This window comes from Triturus cristatus, chromosome 8, assembly GCF_964204655.1.
Source record: "Triturus cristatus chromosome 8, aTriCri1.1, whole genome shotgun sequence".
Lineage (NCBI taxonomy): Eukaryota > Metazoa > Chordata > Amphibia > Caudata > Salamandridae > Triturus > Triturus cristatus.
In genome coordinates, this window is record NC_140591.1 from 946,915,646 (window position 1) to 946,933,243 (window position 17,598).

The window sequence follows — 17,598 nt, forward strand, 5'->3', positions numbered from 1 at the left end:
CATCAACAGGCGCTCCAATGCCAGCGACACGCGAATGGACCTCACGTCGCCCAGCAAGAAGGAGCGCGCCGGAGCGAAGGCAGAAGCCGGCGCCATGACAGCGCCGCCTCGAGGTCTCAGAGCAACGCCCTCGATGAAAGGAGAGTGACAGCCCTGTCACCCTGAAAACCGGATAAACACAGGTGGGCTGAACAGACCCGAAAAAGGAGAAGACCGAGGACTCACAGCAAGCCAAGAGCACACCCTGACATACCAGGCAGTCACCAAGGCAGACCGACATCCCTAGATACAGCTCCACAGGTGAACCGAACATAAGCCGCAGCAAGCGCAAACCGCGTCTCATCCCTACGCTTCCCCAGGCGACCGTCCATCCCCAAGCGTCGGCAGTCTAAGTCAAGTGGCATCCCTGCTCCTGCAGATGCCACGGATGCCACGGGTGAAGATTAGCACTGAGTGTCCGTCCTCACACCGCCTCAAGACAGAGTCGGCAGTGGCCCCAAGCCAGGCAAGAGAGGATCAACACACTCTACGTGTTAAGCCGCCACAGACACTCAACATCAGCAAGGCGGAGCCACGTGGCTGCCCAGGTCTATCCTGACATCCGAACTCTCCCAGCAAGTCACCACCACCTGTCATTCAGACTCACCACATGGCTGGCAACCATCACCACGCCAGCCATCAGCACATGCGTCAAAGACCACTCCCCGAGTACCGATGGACCGGAGTCTGAAACCGTTGCCACACCAGCTGACTAAATGGAACCAGAAACCACCTGTGAACCTGGCCTACACTGGAACCGCGGCAGCGAGTGCAAGTCTTGACCAAGACTCATCCACCCGTGAGGGTTGTGCGTGCGACCAAGCAACGGCTCCTCGGCGGTCCTGCAGCTGCCCCCAGACGGCACACAAGCAGCGGCTCCAGCGCAGCCTTCCTACAGTCCCGCAGCAACCCCGACGATGGGCCTCCCCAGGCGGGAGAGCGAGGAGAGACATTGCCCCACCGACATGGTACCGGTCGCAGCCAAGCGGTTCAACAGGGACAGTCGGTCTAGCAACACCTCTGTGAATTCTCACTTGAGACTCCATCCATGGTCACGACGCAGCAAGCTAAAAAGAACTGTTAGAACTCACCACAGACCATCACCGACGTCAGCCAAGAGGAAGCCATGCAAGACAGCAAGACCTGGCATTGTCAGCGAACTGACGGTATGCAGCGGACGTCTCCAAGCCTGCAGTCGTGTCCTGAGTCCTTCGGGTTAAATTACAGGTGTCCGCCGAGAAGGTCCTGCTGCTAGCCAAGTTCACCAGCCCATGTCGGATGTCGTCCTGCCACCTGACTCGAGAGACTGATGGACCCTGTGGTATTTAGTTAACTGTTTGTTTCTTCCCCACAGGTTGGACTGACACTTTGTTTGTCCTTCAATAAAGTTGGGGAGGAATGTAGTGTCCTGCGAGACACGTTCTAGTGTCCCCCAGGAAGCTGTCATACCAGCCACTCCCTCGAGGGCTGGACACACTGCACCCCCACACCCATTCATCACGGGTGCCACGAGTTAAGTGGCCCCGTCAATAAAAGGGCCCGAGCGCATGTGCTCGTGGCTAGTTACTGCACTAGATATCCCGGTGTCGGTGTCTATCATTTCCTGTCATGCGGGCCTAAGGCCCGACACCACATGCTCTTTCCCAATGGCTGACCGCCGTTTAGCATTAACGGTGACGCCAGCCAATGGGAAAGAGGGGCGGGGCTTAACGCCCAATACTGACACTGACCCTAAATCATTAAATCACGCCAGCGAGACTGCTAGGCTCGACCTAAAAACCTACATGTATGGGCAACTTGCAGAGTGTTCTTTCTTCATGTGTTACATAGAACAGTGCAAAATGTCGAAAACAAAGGACGTGAGGCTATGTGATTGTGCCTTACTTAACAAACGCATTTTCTTGAGTAATTGGAAAATAGATTTTGATTTTCACCTTTTATCAATAGCATGCAGAAATAATTATTGTGGTATTCGTGGGGACTTTGGGATAACGTGTTAAATGCATCCATGTTCTGATTAACAGTGAGAAGACACATAGCGGCACTAACTGTGAGCTTCGTGGCTGCCCAATCCTGTCTCTTGGTCGAAAAGGAGAGCATTTTTAAATGTAATATGTACGAGGCCATTCACTTACACTAGACCTCCAAGATGGCCGACCGCTATGCCAAGTCTCACTGGAGCCGAAATACTCAACTTCTGCTTCCTGTCCTCTTTCTATGTAATTGTGAGGCGTGGTCTGTATCGGTGGGAGGTTGAGTCTGAGTCAGAGTCTCAGAGAGGGACCTTGCAGCTTCCCAGAATACCTAGACTAGTTCTGTATGTAACTCTTTCTCTGCCCCTCCCCGTCTTTAAGAAAACATGTTTCTTCACCCTAGGTACGTGATAATATTTAAGTGGTTTCTATGTATTGTTATTTGGGGTGCAAGGGTAGGCACAGAGTGCTGCGCTACTCACCCGCTAGGATGACAACTTGTTCCAATACAGATGGACGCACCCACATTTTAATACTCTTCTAATTTTCTGCGTGTTTTCTGTTACGGTTTGCTAAACTCAGTTTTTGGGACTAATGCAGGTAGATATAACCGATATGTAAAGGTACACACATTTCACTAACGTTTGACCAAAGTTCAAATAATTCTGCATATTTATAGGTAATTTGTGTTGTCACTAGTAAAAACAAAAATTAACAAATCCATTATGTATTGCTTTCAAATAGCGCATGGACGGAGGTTCGCACATCATAAGGTGCACATCGAGCATACACACCTACAGACCTCCATTTGAAAAATAGATACAGGTTTGATCATTCAGGTACCCGTCCGTGCAGACCAGCAAACATACTGTTGCTCTGTTACCGTTCTTCTGCAACACCTAATTCTTAGAATCTGTCTTAAGCACGTCTTTCAAACTGTTCAATCTTATACTCTGAAAGGGGGCCGGCAGTGCAAAGGAAATAGGAGCTCTTTACTGCCCTGTCCGGGTGGGCTGCACTGTAAAAATGCTGCAGTTTGTTACAGTACAGGTGTTGATGCACACAGTCCAACAAAAGTCATACATTGCATTATGCAGCAACCGGTACAGGGGACAGTGCATTAACAGTAAACCGGATGCTGTACAGCGTACACAACAGTTGATGTGCATGAATCAGGGGCATCCTCACCATTAACTAAACAAGCATTGGCATAGACAATAGATCTCACTTTTTGGACCTTATTCCGGGATTGAAGAGCTATACAATTACTACACACTGGGTTATGTTGTCTGATTCAGGAATGCATGTCTGCCTTAGGAAACAGAAATTAATACTGTTTGGTGCAGTGGAGAATAGTGACTCGTGTAGTTTTAGTGCTACGAGCTCAGAGCCTGTGGTAATGAGTTATTTATTTTTGCATCACAAACTGTATATGTAATATAGACTTATGCTAAAAGCACAATCATTTTTAAGATAAAATGGTGCTTCCAAAATATAGAATGTATTAATACCCAGACTGTACATGTGTTTAAGTGTATGTGTCTTTGAGTCTGTGCATTGGCCTCTATGTATGAATCAGAGTGTACATTTCTGTGTGTGGATGTGTTCAACTGTATTGTAGCATTTGTATAGCAGTTGCCTCTTTGTGTACCTACAGGTGTTCAATTGTGTTCCTGTATCTGTGTTCATGTGTATATATATTTGTATGCCTGTGTCTGTATCCATCTGTATGTGTTGGTGTGTGTGTGTGTGTCTTTGAGCGAGTATGTCTATTCTGAGTTGAATCTGTATGTGTGTCTATCCATGTGCGAGGTGCGTGCAACCATGTGGTTGTTTTGATTGTGTTTGTATATTCCTCTGCCTGCATATCTCTGTGTATGTTTGTGTGTGCTTATGTGTATTTCTGCAAATCTCTGTATGGTTGTGTCTGTATATATCTGTTGGTCTGTGCACGCCTATGTATATCTGTGTGTGTAAAGGCACCATGTACCTGTATATGTCCATCTGTCTCTTAGTGTGTATATGAAAATGTCTGCGTCCCTCTGTGTCCTGTATATAAAGTTCAGGAGGTTAAAGCACCTGCTGCAGCTAAATATGGAATCGGTGATGGAGGTTTCAATGTCCGCAGGGATTATTGTTCAGCCAGCTACACAGATGGCTAAAAAGTCTGTGCTAAAATTTCTGACACCTTAAGTGAAGCAACATTTTACTAGCCCTCTCCCATCGTAATTTGCCCCAAGTTCAAGATTCACCAGGCTATCTGTAGTTGACGGCATCATATTCAGCTGCTTTGATGTTGCACAGCTCTGGGAAGACCTGACGGAAAAACGAAAATGTAATATCTAATCAATCAGGCGCTTGTTAAGCACGACTACTCACCCGTAAGAGTCTCAAGGTGGTGGGTGGGGGGCTGCAGGTTATATTCCATCAAGGAGGGGTTCTTCGATGAGCCAGGTTTTGAGGTTTCTTGCGTAGATGGGAAGCGATGTTGTCTGCCTGAGGTGGAGCGGAAGGGCGTTCCAGGCTTTGGCCACGATGAAGGAAAAGGAGCGGCCTCCCGATCTGGTTCTTCTAGTGTGAGAGACCATGGCGTAGGAGAGCTGGGCTGAACATAGTGTCCTTTGGGGTGCGTGGAATTTGAGTCGGCTGTTCAGGTATGCTGGTCCGGTGTCGTGGAGGACCTTGTGTGCGTGGGTGAGCATCTTGAACATGACTCTTGCCTCGATGGGGAGCTAGTAGAGTGTGCGCAGGTGCTGGGAGATGTGGCAGTGTCTTGGCAGGTTGAGGACCAGTCTTGCGGCGGCGTTCTGGATGTTCTGTAGCTTGCGTGTGAGGTTTTTGTTTATTCTGGCGTAGAGTGTGTTGCCGTAGTCGAGTCTGCTGGTGACCAGGGCGTGAGTCACGGTCTTTCTGAGTTCAAGGGGGATCAATTTGAAGGTCTTATGTAGGAGACAGAGGGCGTGGAAGCAGGAGGACGAGACGGAGTTGATATGGCGGTCCATTTTGAGCTCGGAGTCCAGGATGATTCCAAGGTTGCATGCGTGGTCCATGGGGGTGGGCGGGTTTCCGAGGGCGGGGGGCCAACAGGTGTCGGGGTTTGGGCCCATGATGAGTACTTCCGTCTTGTTGGTGTTTAGTTGTAGGCAGCTGGTTTTCATCCATTTGTTGACTGCTTCCATGCCTTCTTGAAAGTTGTGTCTGGCGGTGTTGGATAGGGAGAGGATGAGTTGGGTGTCGTGTGCGTATGACACACTGTTGAGTCCATAGGTTCCGACGATGGGGGCGAGCGGAGCCATGTTGAAGAGTGTAGGGCTGAGGGAGGACTCCTGAGGGAGTACGCAGGTGGTTGGTGTAGGTTCCGAGATGAAAGGGGGGAATCTGACCCGCTGCGTTCTGCCAGAGAGGAAGGGGCGGATCCAGTCGAGGGCCTTGTCCTGGATCCCTGCGTCGTGGAGTCTGCGTATAAGGGTGCGGTGTGAGACTGTGTTGAACGCCACCGAGAGGTCAAGGAGGATGAAGGCTACTGTTTCTCCTTTGTCCAGTAGGGTGCGGATGTCGTCTGTTGCAGAGAGGAGGGCGGTTTCCGTGCTGTGTTTTTTTCTGAAGCTGGATTGGGAGGAGTTGAGGATGTTGTGCTCCTCGAAGAATATGGCTGTTGATGGCTTTCTCGATGACTTTCACGGGGAACGGGAGCAGGGAGATGGGCCTGTAGTTTTTGAGGTTGGTGGGGTCCGCCAAGGATTGACCTCGGCGTGTTTCCAGTCATCGGGGAACGTGGCGGTCGCTAGGGAGCAGTTGCTGGTGTGGCAGAGCATGGGTGCGATAACGTCGGTGGCTCTGTTGAAGATGTGGTGGGGCAGGGGTCAGTAGGGGGCCTGGAGTGGATTGACATCATCGTCTTCAGTGTGTCTTCGGTGGTGAGGGCTGTCCAGTTGTCAATTGCTGGCTTCCGGTTGTCGGCGGTGGTTGGTGGGGGTTCTGTGTGTTGGTTGTCTTAGTCGAAGTTGTCGTAGATGCTCTTGATTTTTGTGGTGAAAGAAGGTGCTGAGTTTGTTGCAGAGGTCTTCTGAGGGAGGGATGTCAGTCTACTCGCTGGTGGGTTGGGCAAACTCCTTGATGATGTTGAAGAGTTCTTTGCTGTTGTGTGCGTGCGTGGAGATTCTGTCTTCAATCGCTTTTTTCCTTGTTTTTCTGATGAGTTGGTGGTGGGCGTTGGTAGCGGCTCCGAAGTTGCTGTGTGCGTGCATATGTGGGTTTGGTGTTCCCCCAAGCCTTTTCGAGGCGGCGGCAAGTGCATCTGGCCTCTCGAAGTTCATTGGTAAACCATCTGGTTTTCTTGGCGTGGGTGTTGTTGTTTTTCTTGAGGGGTGCTATGGTGTTGACGCTGTCGGAGATCCACCAGTGCAGGGTTCGGGCTGCGGTGTTGGGGTTGTCGTTTGCCGTGATGGTTGGGGTGGAGTTGCTGAGTGAGGAGGTGATCTGGTCATCGGTGATTCTGGTCCAGTTTCTTCGTGGGAGCAGGTGCTGATGTCTGCTGTGGATGGTGGGTGTTCTGAAGGTGAAGTGGACGCATTGGTGGTCGGTCCATGGGAGTTTGGTCGTGTGGCTGAAGGTGATGGAGTTTCCTGTTGTGAAGAGGGGGTCGAGGGTATGTCCTGCTGAGTGCGTGGGTTTGTCACGATTTGGCAGAGTCCGATGTTGTGGAGGTTGTCCAGGAGGGATGTGGTGTTGGGGTCGAGATGGAAGTTGAGGTCTCCCAGCAGGGTGTAGTTGGTGGATGCGATGGCATGCTGGGAGATGATGTCCGTGATGGAGTTGGTGAACGGTCCATGGGGTCCAGGGGGTCGGTAGATGAGGGTTCCTCGGAGGGTGGTGGTACGGCTAGCCAGTAGTCAGTATCTTGAAGTGTAGGTGTTCCATCATATCTGTGGGCTCGTCAAGGAGTGTTCTCAGGCGGAGGGTGGATTTGTGGACAATGGCGATTCCTCCTCCCAGGCAGGTCTGGCGGTTCTTCCTGGAGATTTGTGTCCTTGGGGAATGGCGATGTTCGGTCCCGAGGTGGTGTTGGTCCATGTTTCGGTGAGCAACGCTATGTCCGGGGTGGTGCTGTTGACGAGGTCCCAGATTTTGGTAGCGTGTTTGTGGAGGGATCGGATGTGGAGGAGGATGCATTGCACGGTCTTTGGTTCGGGTGTGTTCTTGCGGTCGGGTTGTGCTAGGTCCGTGTTCCTGGCGGTGCTTTAGGTTTGTCGGCAGCGGTGACAGTTGAAGTATCCGTGGGTGTCTGCTGGTGAAGCTAGCTTGCAGTTGTTGTTGCGGCCTGGGTTTAGTTTGTGGAGTGCCGCTGGGTTGTAGCGTTGGCGGTGTGGAGGGGGGAGGGAGGGGGGGAGGGGGAGGGGGGGAGGGGGGGAGGGGGGGAGGGGGGAGGGGGGGGAAGGAGGGAAGGAGGGAAGGAGGGAAGGAGGGGAGGAAGGGAGGGAGGAAGGAAGGAAGGGAGGAAGGAAGGAAGGAAGGAAGGGAGGAAGGAAGGAAGGAAGGAAGGGAGGAAGGAAGGGAGGAAGGAAGGAAGGAAGGAAGGAAGGAAGGGAGGGAGGGAGGGAGGGAGGGAGGAAGGAAGGGAGGGAGGAAGGGAGGAAGGGAGGGAGGAAGGGAGGGAGGGAGGGAGGGAGGGAGGGAGGAAGGAACTAACTAACTAACTAACTAACTAACTAACTAACTAACTAACTAACTAACTAACTAACTTGGGCCAGTCACGCGAGGGGAGGGACCACGGGGGCAGCAGCGACAGGGAAAAACAGGCGGGAAAGAAAATTGAAGGTGGGCTAAAGGAAATAAGAGAGGAATAAGGCTAAAAGGCAGAAAAAAGGTCAAATAGAGTGCAGAACAGAGAAGAAAGAGGGAGAAAACAAGTGAAAAACGGAGAGGGGAAAGGAAAATTAAAGGAGAGCTATAGGAAATAAGAGAGGAATGAGGCAAAAAGGCAGAAAAGTGCATAGAACGTGCAGAAACAGAGTAAAAAGAGGTAGAAAAACGAGTGAAAAACGGAGAGGAAAGCGGAGCGAGAGGGAGGAGACAGAGCTCCACAGGACCACCAGGGATGAGGCGCAGGTGAGCCTGCAGGTGGAGGAGGGCCTCGAACACCAACAACACTCGAGAGTGCATGGGCAGGCCTAACTTAATGGTGGCACTGCGAGGGTGGGAGAGCAATTTCACTGACAATGAGATAACCAGGGGATTGGGCTACTCCTATTCAAATCTGTGTGTTGACGATCACAGGATGGAAATGCAGTGATTGCAATAACTGCTGTTGATCTGAACAACTTCAACACTTGCTATCAGCGTCTCGATACAATTTTGTGAGTGCCTGTGCTATAATATTAATTTTTGTTATCCTACAGCACTGAGAAAAACAATTAAAGCAGTAGTAGTTGGCTTGTTGAAATCTAGCACACAGTAGACTTGATCTCCTGAAGGTGCTTACCTATTAGTTGTTACCACACACTCCTTGTCTGCAACGATCATCCTTCGCCAAGGACTCTGATGTCTGAAAAATACAACACTTTAAACCGTCCACTTGCTATGAAGTACAAACCTAAGTTGAATTTAAAAATGTTCTCCTACAAACTTCACACAAGCACATTTTCTGTGCAGCGTCATAGGACTGTATTAATCCTAGGTGCTTCAGTAGAGATGTAGATGTAAGCATGTAATTTAGGAATCTGTTTAACTAACAACTCTGTTAAGTGCCTGCATATGCCAGTGTACATACACTGTAGTGAAATTTAAACAAATTGTACTTCGAACTGCTTCAAAAGAGACGTGAGAGAGGCTGCTGTTTTGTGGCTAGTAAAACCAACACCAAGATTCCGGGCCACTTTGGAATAAATACAAACATCCAACAAGGGGCTGCTGTCACAAGGACCGTTTACGATTGGTTTCGGAGCATGCCATGTTTTTTTGGTGTCGCAGATTATTGACTCAATGCATGCTTGTTGGGAGGAATGGAGGATCTTCCGCTTTTACTCATGCCAGCACATCACAATCCCCCTGTTAGTCTCATTGAGGCTAGAAATAACAGGACAAAATCATACCTGCGAGCGCCAAGCAAGGCGCGTCATGTTTTTAATCATAAGTCTTTCATGTTTTTCACATCATGTGCTTGTGTAATTACCATGCCAAATATTAGGAGATCTTGTCTCTAGGCCTGGGTGGAGTTCGCGGAGTTCTGTTATGTGGAACTCCGCAAAGTGCCCAATATACTCCACCACACTCCGTGGAGTTCTGCAAGCAGCTAACTGTGGTAAGTTTTGCTGCTTGCGCTATTTTGTAGCGCAGGAGTTTGTCCCATGCTGTAAAATCAGTGCCAACAGCACCACGCACAAGAGGATGCTGCTTCTTTCTGCCGCTCAAGTGAATGTTCTGCTCAAGCGGCAGCTTCGGCAATGTGAGTGGAAGTTACCTGCCGTGAATGCCTGCATTGAGAAATCTCAACAGGAGGTGGTCTAGAGAATGATTTTCCTTGCTTGCCAACTTAACCTTAGTGAGCCGTATGAGAGGAAAAACTCCACGTTTCTCGGTGGACTTTTTCAAAACTCTGCGCTCTACGTGAAGCAGGCAAAACTGCATACTCCGCAGGTGGAGCAGAGTACTCTGCTGGCAAAGTGGAGTCCGTCGCCCACCTCTACTCGTCTCCTGGTTAGCTCTTACCCACATGCTGGTCAAACTAATCACAGGGCTGTGCACAGCTCTCCTCTCGGAACTGCCCCTGCGATGCCTCTTCATACTACTGCCCCCTGTCAGACTGGGATACTGGGATCGCTTCACTGGAGCCATGCAGGGTACTACTAAAGCCCTTCTCTTGCTAGGAATTTACAGGAAGGGACATGGATAAAGTTATAGACATAAAGGAAGGACTCAAACTAGTTTGACATCACTTTTAAAGACACAGACATGCAGATTGTGTCTTTAAATCTTGTGAAAGCTATGAGTAAACCTGGTTCCCTTTCCATATATTTAAGTAGTGCGTTGCTGCGTGGTGGCTGTTTCTGATCTACACTCATAATGTAATGTCTGTTGCACTTTCCTGGCTTTCAACACAGGGCATATGTCCTGACAAGTGGCCATGTTAGAATCAGGCAAATAGTTATCAACTCATGATCTTCTTTTCGATTCCCTGATCTTAATTTCATGTGGAGTGTCGTGCTCATAACATAAAATGAGCACAAGGTTAAAGGAGGGGCTGGGGCTAAAAGGTGCTTGATAACACTAAATCTGGTGTCTCGCTAAGTGCTCCAAAAAAAAGCATAAGCATATTAAAAGAACATTGCACGAATTACGTGTCCCACAACAAACTACAGAGCAGTGCTTGATTACACTGAAGCACAACGCCCATGAGTCAAGTGCCACCCGGGAAGGGCTCTGTGTCAATGTAAAAAAAAAAAAAACAGGACATCAAGTGGAAGGGAACAAGTCCTTCGGGCGATCCCTGATGGTCAATGTTAGATTTGGGGGTCTCTAGTTGGCACAGGTAGGTACTTGTGACAAATAGGGACCCTTGCCTCTAGTCAGGGTAAGGGGGTACACTCCTAAAATAACCCCTGCTCACCCCCTTGGTAGCTTGGCACAAGCAGACAGGCTTATCTCAGAGGCAGTGTGTAAAGCATTTGTGAACACATACAGTAATCCAGTGACACTACAGATGGACACCACACAGGTTTTATATAAAAAATAAGTATTCTTTATATAGATTTAACACAAGACTATAAATGCCAAAAATCCACAATACTGTTACTTAAAGTGGTAGTTTTAGCTTAGTTCTCTTTAGTTCTTAAATGCAACACTTTTAGTTCAATGTACCTTTGGATGCGACACGCAGGGCAACGAAAGTGTTGCAATGATGATGATGCGATGAAAGTTTGGTGCAAAGAAATAAAGATGTGAAGATCTTCCTGATGCGGCACGCTTCTCCGAGGTTGCGAGAAGACTCGACTCGATGTGTCAGCTGCAGCGGACGGCAGCAGCTCCGACGGCGGCACGCTTCTCCGTGGATGCGAGGCACTTTTCTTGATGCGGTGCACTGCGACAGTTACAGCGGCGACATCCAAGATGCGACGGTAGCGGCTGCGATGGCAACACGCTTCTTCGGTGTTGCGGGACGCTTCTCGTGATGCGGTGCAATGCGTCAGCTACAGCGGCGTCACCCTTGTTTCGGGATGCGACGGCAGCGGCTGCGACGGCAACACGTTTCTTCTCCGTGAGTCGTGTTTCCAGCTCCTTGCGACACGCAGTCCCTCAGAAGGCCCAAAACAGCAGCAGGCACTTCCAAAGAACTCTGGGGAGCTGGTGGTTGAAGTCTGTTGTCCCTGAGACTTCAGCAGGAGGCAAGCTCTTTTCCAAGCCCTTGGAGATCCTTACACAAGTTGAATGAAAATGCACACAAAGTACTTTCTCCTTTTTTTGGCAGTCAGGCAACCACTGCAGGCCAATCCCCCAAGCAGCACTTCAGCTTAGGGATAGTCTCTCCTCAGTTTCTTCTGGTTCCACTCCTCAGCAAAGGTTTCTTCTTGTTTCTCAAAGTGATCTAAAATTCTTTGGTTGGGGTCCCAATATTTATACTAAGTTTTCCTTTGTTCTCTGAAGACAGAGATGCCTTTGCCTAGTCCAAACCAGTTCTGGGCAGTCCTGGAGCACTTTGTTTACATGACTCCTTCTTTCTTTTCAGAGTGCAGGGCAGAGACATCAGACGCACCATAGGAGGTGGAGCCAGCATTGTGGAGGGAAGGCACAGCCCTATTCAGGTCCCAGGTGAAACTTCTCCCTCCCATCTGGATGCAGATCTCTCTATTCATCACTGGGCTACCTCACCCTGTCTCCTGGAATTCCCCAGCCCTGTCACTCAAACTCCAGACAAGGAATACACAGCCTAGCAGAGGCAGATTTGAATGGTTAGCCAAGAAAATACCTACTTTCTAAAAGTGGTATTTTCAAACACAGAATGTTAAAACCAAATTTACTAAAATATCTATTTTATCATTCTGAGTTCAGGCATACTAAATTCGAATTTCTACCATGTTCCCTGAGTCAGTTAGGATTATAAGATGTAATAATCAAACTGCCCATTCTGGCCTATGGAAACAGGTAGCCTTGCAATAGTGAAAAACTAAAATGGTTGTAATTCACTATTAGAACATGCCACACACACCAGGGCATGTTCTACCTTGTACTTACAATGCACCCTGCATTTGGGCCTACCATAGGGGTGTCTGATATGAAGAAAAGGGAAGGTTTAGGGACTGGCAAGTGGGTGCACTTGCCCAGTCAGCATGACAGTACCAGACTGCATGCAGGCTCTGCAATGGCAGGTCTTAGACACACTTTTACAGGCTGCTTCTGTGGGTGGCACAACCAGTGCTGCAAGCCCACCAGCAGCATTTGGATTTACAAGCCCTGAGCACTCCCGGTGCACTGTACTAGGGTCTGACAGGTAAACCAAAACAACCAATCATGGAATCACAAATTCATACATCAATTTACAATAGGGAGCACTTGCACCGTGGCACTGGACAGCAGTGGCACAGTGCCCAAAGCATCTAACACCAGCAAAAACACATGAGGCAACAGCAAAAAAGGAAGGGAGACCCACGCCAAGGTGCCAGGTCTAACAGTCAACAATTGAGAAAAAAGGTGGGACAAGCAGGAACCATTAACAAATTAGAAACGACGTTTAAGGACACTAACAAAATGCCAGTCAGAAGCTGGATGTGGGCTGTAAGTGTGCTGACTGAATACAGCATGTAGAGAGACGGCGCATGCGCTGCCTAGGCTTGACCTAAAAATGGCTAGTACTGGATCAGCAAATCGCATTACAGGCGGTGGGGCTATTCCGCTTTTTATTTCGGGGTGCTTCACTACAAGTATTGACATTCCTCGGTATGAGCATCTCTAATTTTGAATTTGTTCCTGGAAGTGCATTGTACAGGGCACCTTCTTTGCTGCCTGCTCTACATGCGCAGTTCATAATTACAGTATGAAGTGCTGTATGAGGGATACATCACTAATGGTCTCCGTGGAGCACCGGTGAATATGCTATATGGGAGTAATGGGTGTGGTACATGAGCTGAGGACTGTTGTGGATCAAGTGAACATTGGGTGATATACATTTCATTTCACAGCTTTCTGCACAATGCAATGGCAGTAGTGTGCTATGGGGAAAACATCTGTGCAATGGTGGGCGCATTACCAGGAGGTCTCATTTGGTAACTCATTCATCCCAGACTTTTCTTTATATTGTGGGACCTACAGTGTTTTCTCATTGTAAACGGAGACTAACAAGTACCTCACTACAAAGAAACTACAAATGGATTGTGTAAGCTACTGATCCCTGGTATTTTGAACAATGAGGATGGTTTCAGCGTTTCTTCTTATTGCAGTTTTTTCTTCTTAAATGGGCAGTTTGCTATATGCTGAATTATATCCTATGTTAAGGAACTTTTTTGTACATGCACTTATTTACATGGACATCTAACTGGCACACAAATGATTCAGCTCATACTTGCATCACTGCAAAAGAACCTATATTATATGAGATCTTCTGCCAGTCCTGTGTTTCTTTTTTTCCTGCAGCATGTGACATCATGGATTTTTTAACTAATATAATGTGGAAAGAAATGTTACATATCCTACAATGCAGTTGCCCAGGACTGTCGGGACATGTTACGATGACCCGGACCACGTTCATGTTGCATCTGTCTCTGAACATGGGGGAATGGATGTACACTGAAATGAATACGTTTATTCTTTATTATGTTAAAAATTGCACTTGATTTTGCTATAGTGATTTAAAGGGTTCTCTGCTTTTTTTGTTTTTGGTGTCCCACAATCTGAACAAAAAATAGTGCCCTGAGCAACTACTTCACTTATTCACATTTATCTGTTCTTTTGACTCTTTGATAGTCCGTGATAACATGTCAATGGTCAGTCCAGGTTTCCTCACTCAACCACTATTTTCTGTCTTCAACAGCCTGCCTCTGTCTGTGGGTCTCAGTAGTGCTAACCTGCACAGGAAATGTGTGGGAAGTAGCATCTGCTTTCCTGGTTACCCCCACTTTTAGCTAGTGTCAGTATGTTTTTTGACTAATCTGACTGGGATTTTGCTGATCAGGACTCCAGTCACTGTACTTCCTGCCTAAATTGACTATGGTAAGTACTTATGTTCATCCACAATTGGCTACTGGTGTACTTTTGTTAGTCACTAGCATATGGTACTATGGTACCCAGGGCATAGGTACACCAGGGGTCTCCCAAGGGCTACAGCATGTATTATGCGGCCCATGAGAGACCGCTTAAAGTGTGACTACATGCGTGCCATTACAGCTTGTGTGACCTGGTGCTTGCTCCTCTCACAACAGATATCCCTTTTCTTATATCTGAGGTCACTACACTTAAAAACTATGTCACCCTATGGCAGGCCTTTCAGTCCTGAAGGCAGGGTGCTTGGTTATCAGTGAGGGTGCCCCTGCATGAGGGGACACCCCTACATAACCCAGGTTCGAATCTCCAGGGTTTGTAAGTGCGGCCAGCCATTTTGATACATATAGTGACCATCTGTAATTACGCAATGGCTAACTATGTCGTGGCTGTTCCCAACCTTTGGCATCAAACATGTTGGAATCATACCCCAACACTGTTACTGGTGTTGGAGGTATGATTCCATGCACTGGGGGGGCTCCTCCGGTAAGCTTCCGGTAACATCCATTCAGGGTCTGCCAGCAAGCTATGTTGCTGCCGACCCCAGACACGATGCTGCCCTCCTGCTGCTGAGCTGAGCTCGAGCAGTGTAAGGTAGGACACTAGGTTTCCTGTCACAGGAAGGTGTGACCACCTTCCAGACAGGACTTAGTGTATTGGGCTGGGGTGGGGGACCTTGCAAGTGCCACCAGACCGCTTTGAAGGACACATTTGGTGCCCTCCTTGCATTCTCTGGTTTGACCCAATTCAGGGAGCCCATGGCTCTGCACTCCAGAGATCTTCAGGCTACAAAAAGCTCCATCCTCCAGCATCTCTTACTGCCAAGATCTGCGTCCTCACTGTATCTTCTGCACCGTGGGCCTTCATCTTTGGTGAGCTGCTCGAGGTCCTCTTGCGGCTCCTGTGCCTCCTACCTGTGGGTCCTCCTGAGGACCTTCTTCAGCTCCCTGTGGGCTCCGCTGCTTGCTTGGGGTCTGCTCTGACACCCATGCTTGTTGTGAGGCCCTTGTACCTTGCTGGGCCCAACGTTGCTTTTCTTCACTTTCCATGCCTATTGCAGCTGCCAAGGCTTGTTGGTGCTCCCACCGGACTCAGACCCCCTGGTTCGCGACTTCTGACGTGGGACAGCTCGTGCATGGCTCCTGGTCTTCCTCAGCGTTGCCTGGTCCTCACAGCTGCAGCAGCAAGGTCACCGTCAACTCTTCTGCAACATCCGTCATCGCTGGGCATTGCTCTTCCATGTCTCCTGGTCACCTCCGAGTGGCATAGACATTGTCTCGTCTGATTACAGGTTCTCCTCTTCCAGAATCAACCCTTGGATTCCACCGGACTCTTTTACCCACTTCGCCAGTGGCATTTTTACTGGAGTCCTCTATTGCCGTCAACTGCGGTTTCCGACATCAATTTACACCTATGCACCAGGCTTCCCTGGTGTAAGTATCCTAGTTCCTGGGGTATCCACGAGTGGGGGATGACTCTCCAACTTTCTGTCTTCCACAGGGTTTCTTCACGGTCGTCTGAGAAGGGTCCTTCTCCAAAACTGCAACCACGACTTTCCTGTGACTTCTATTGGCTACAAGGCTGTGTTTGCACACTGCACACAGTCTCTGTGTGGTTCCTGGGTACTTACCTGGGTGGTTCCTTGGGTCTCAAGCTTCTGGGAGTCTCCTGGTCCAAGTCCCAACTTCAATAGCAGTTCGCATTCACTTTCTTAGTATATGATTTGGTCTCCCCGTGGAAACCACTGTATTTTGTGCTTATTGCCTGTTTACAATTGAAATATTGCTGTGTATTTGTGTCTGTATCTCCGAGTAGTAGATATGCCAATGTGTTAGTGAGTGTTGTCTTATAAGTAGACATATTTTTATATATATACACTGTGTGGTTGTTTTTCATTTAACCTACACTACATGATTAGACCATAACACTCCTTCAAAATAAGCCTTACGGCTGCTCTCCACAGCTACCACTTTGAGAGCTTTCAAAGGTTATCATAAACCATTAAAACCAATGTAAGGTTTGCCTGGATTAGTGCAAGGTGCTTCACTTTAATAAGTGTGCACCATATACTAAGCCAGCCTCCCACAATAGGGCACTTCTCTTCTTGTGCATGTGCTGAAACATGAGGTTCCGCTCGTCACTTCTCACCAAGAACCCTATGTACATCTCGGGTCGATGGAACTTTGTTGTCAGCTGAGACGTCAAAGTTAAATGTTAACATAAATCATTACCAATTATCATTACTTAAGTTCAGCCAATAAAGAGAGTTAAGGTTTTTATTTAAACCTTTTTGTTATTCATTCTTATTTATTATAGTATTCTCCAAAAGTAATCAGTGAAGGTTTCCCAATCAATATTTAGTAATATGAATCAATTCAGTAATTTGAAGTAACATAATACAATAAATGTAACCTGTTCCATTAAGAAACATTGCTAGTCGGAGCTAGGTCAATACAAGTATGAAAAAGGGTTAAAGGTGTCAGTTCAGAAACCTATGAAGAGTTCTAATGAGAGAATGAAGAATAAGCATGAAGCTTTTCCAGAATAAGCTGGAAAGTATTCTCGGCTTTAGTAACAGCAGATGAAAAATAACCATGGGCCTTATTTTGACTTTGGAGATCTCGGAGCAGGGCAGCCACGTTTCCGCCCTTCTCCGAGACCGCCAAAGCAGAACCCCCGCTGGAGTACGACCTTTAAGGTCTCTGACAAGTAGATCTTTGGTGGTTCAACGGCGGTGCCTTTGAAATAGGCACCGCAATGGGAGCATCAAAGGTAGTCCCTGCAGGGTGTGGACTGTTAATTCCATGCTGTGCAGGAGCGCAGGGGCACACATACAGGGGGGCTCATGTGACCCCCTGCAAGCACCCCATGCCTCAGAGGCAACAGGGGGCCCTTTAGGGGCCCCTTTGTTTTCCCACTGCCACACTTTTCGCGGTGTGCTCTCTGCCATGAATACTTTGGCAGTGAAGAGACTAGTAATGTACTTTGTAGTGTCGCAGCAGCACCGCCAGCATATTACCAGCCTCACACCACTGCAAGATAACCAGGTGGCAGCAGTGGTTCTGTGGCAGTCTGACCGCCATAGTCAGAAAATGGTGGGTGACTGCCAGCCTGGTATTCCGCGGACAGCCACTATAGTCGTAATAAGGCCCTAAGACCACATAAAGAAATGTCAGAGAAATTCAATATAGAGTAACCTCTCAGAGAGTCGGGATAGGGGATATATCTAATGTGCTCTGTGAAAAGAAGTCTTGACACTAAGCTAGGAACACGCATCAATATAAACACAGGTTTTCTATGCTTCAGCATTAATGTTCTTCGGTTGACAAATACGATTTGA

At 48.3% G+C, this 17,598-nt stretch overlaps 1 protein-coding gene across 2 annotated transcripts in view; it reads left to right on the forward strand.

The window, feature by feature from the left end:
• The first annotated feature begins 2,273 nt into the window (after positions 1-2,273).
• Positions 2,274-17,598, forward strand: part of ACOT9 (acyl-CoA thioesterase 9) — a 445,455-nt gene continuing 430,130 nt past the window's right edge. For both annotated transcript variants that reach the window (XM_085622470.1, XM_085622471.1), the window contains exon 1: positions 2,274-2,415. In XM_085622470.1, the coding sequence (XP_085478596.1) occupies positions 2,399-2,415 (17 nt within the window). In that variant the 5' untranslated portion in view covers positions 2,274-2,398. The remainder of the gene's footprint in view (positions 2,416-17,598) is intronic.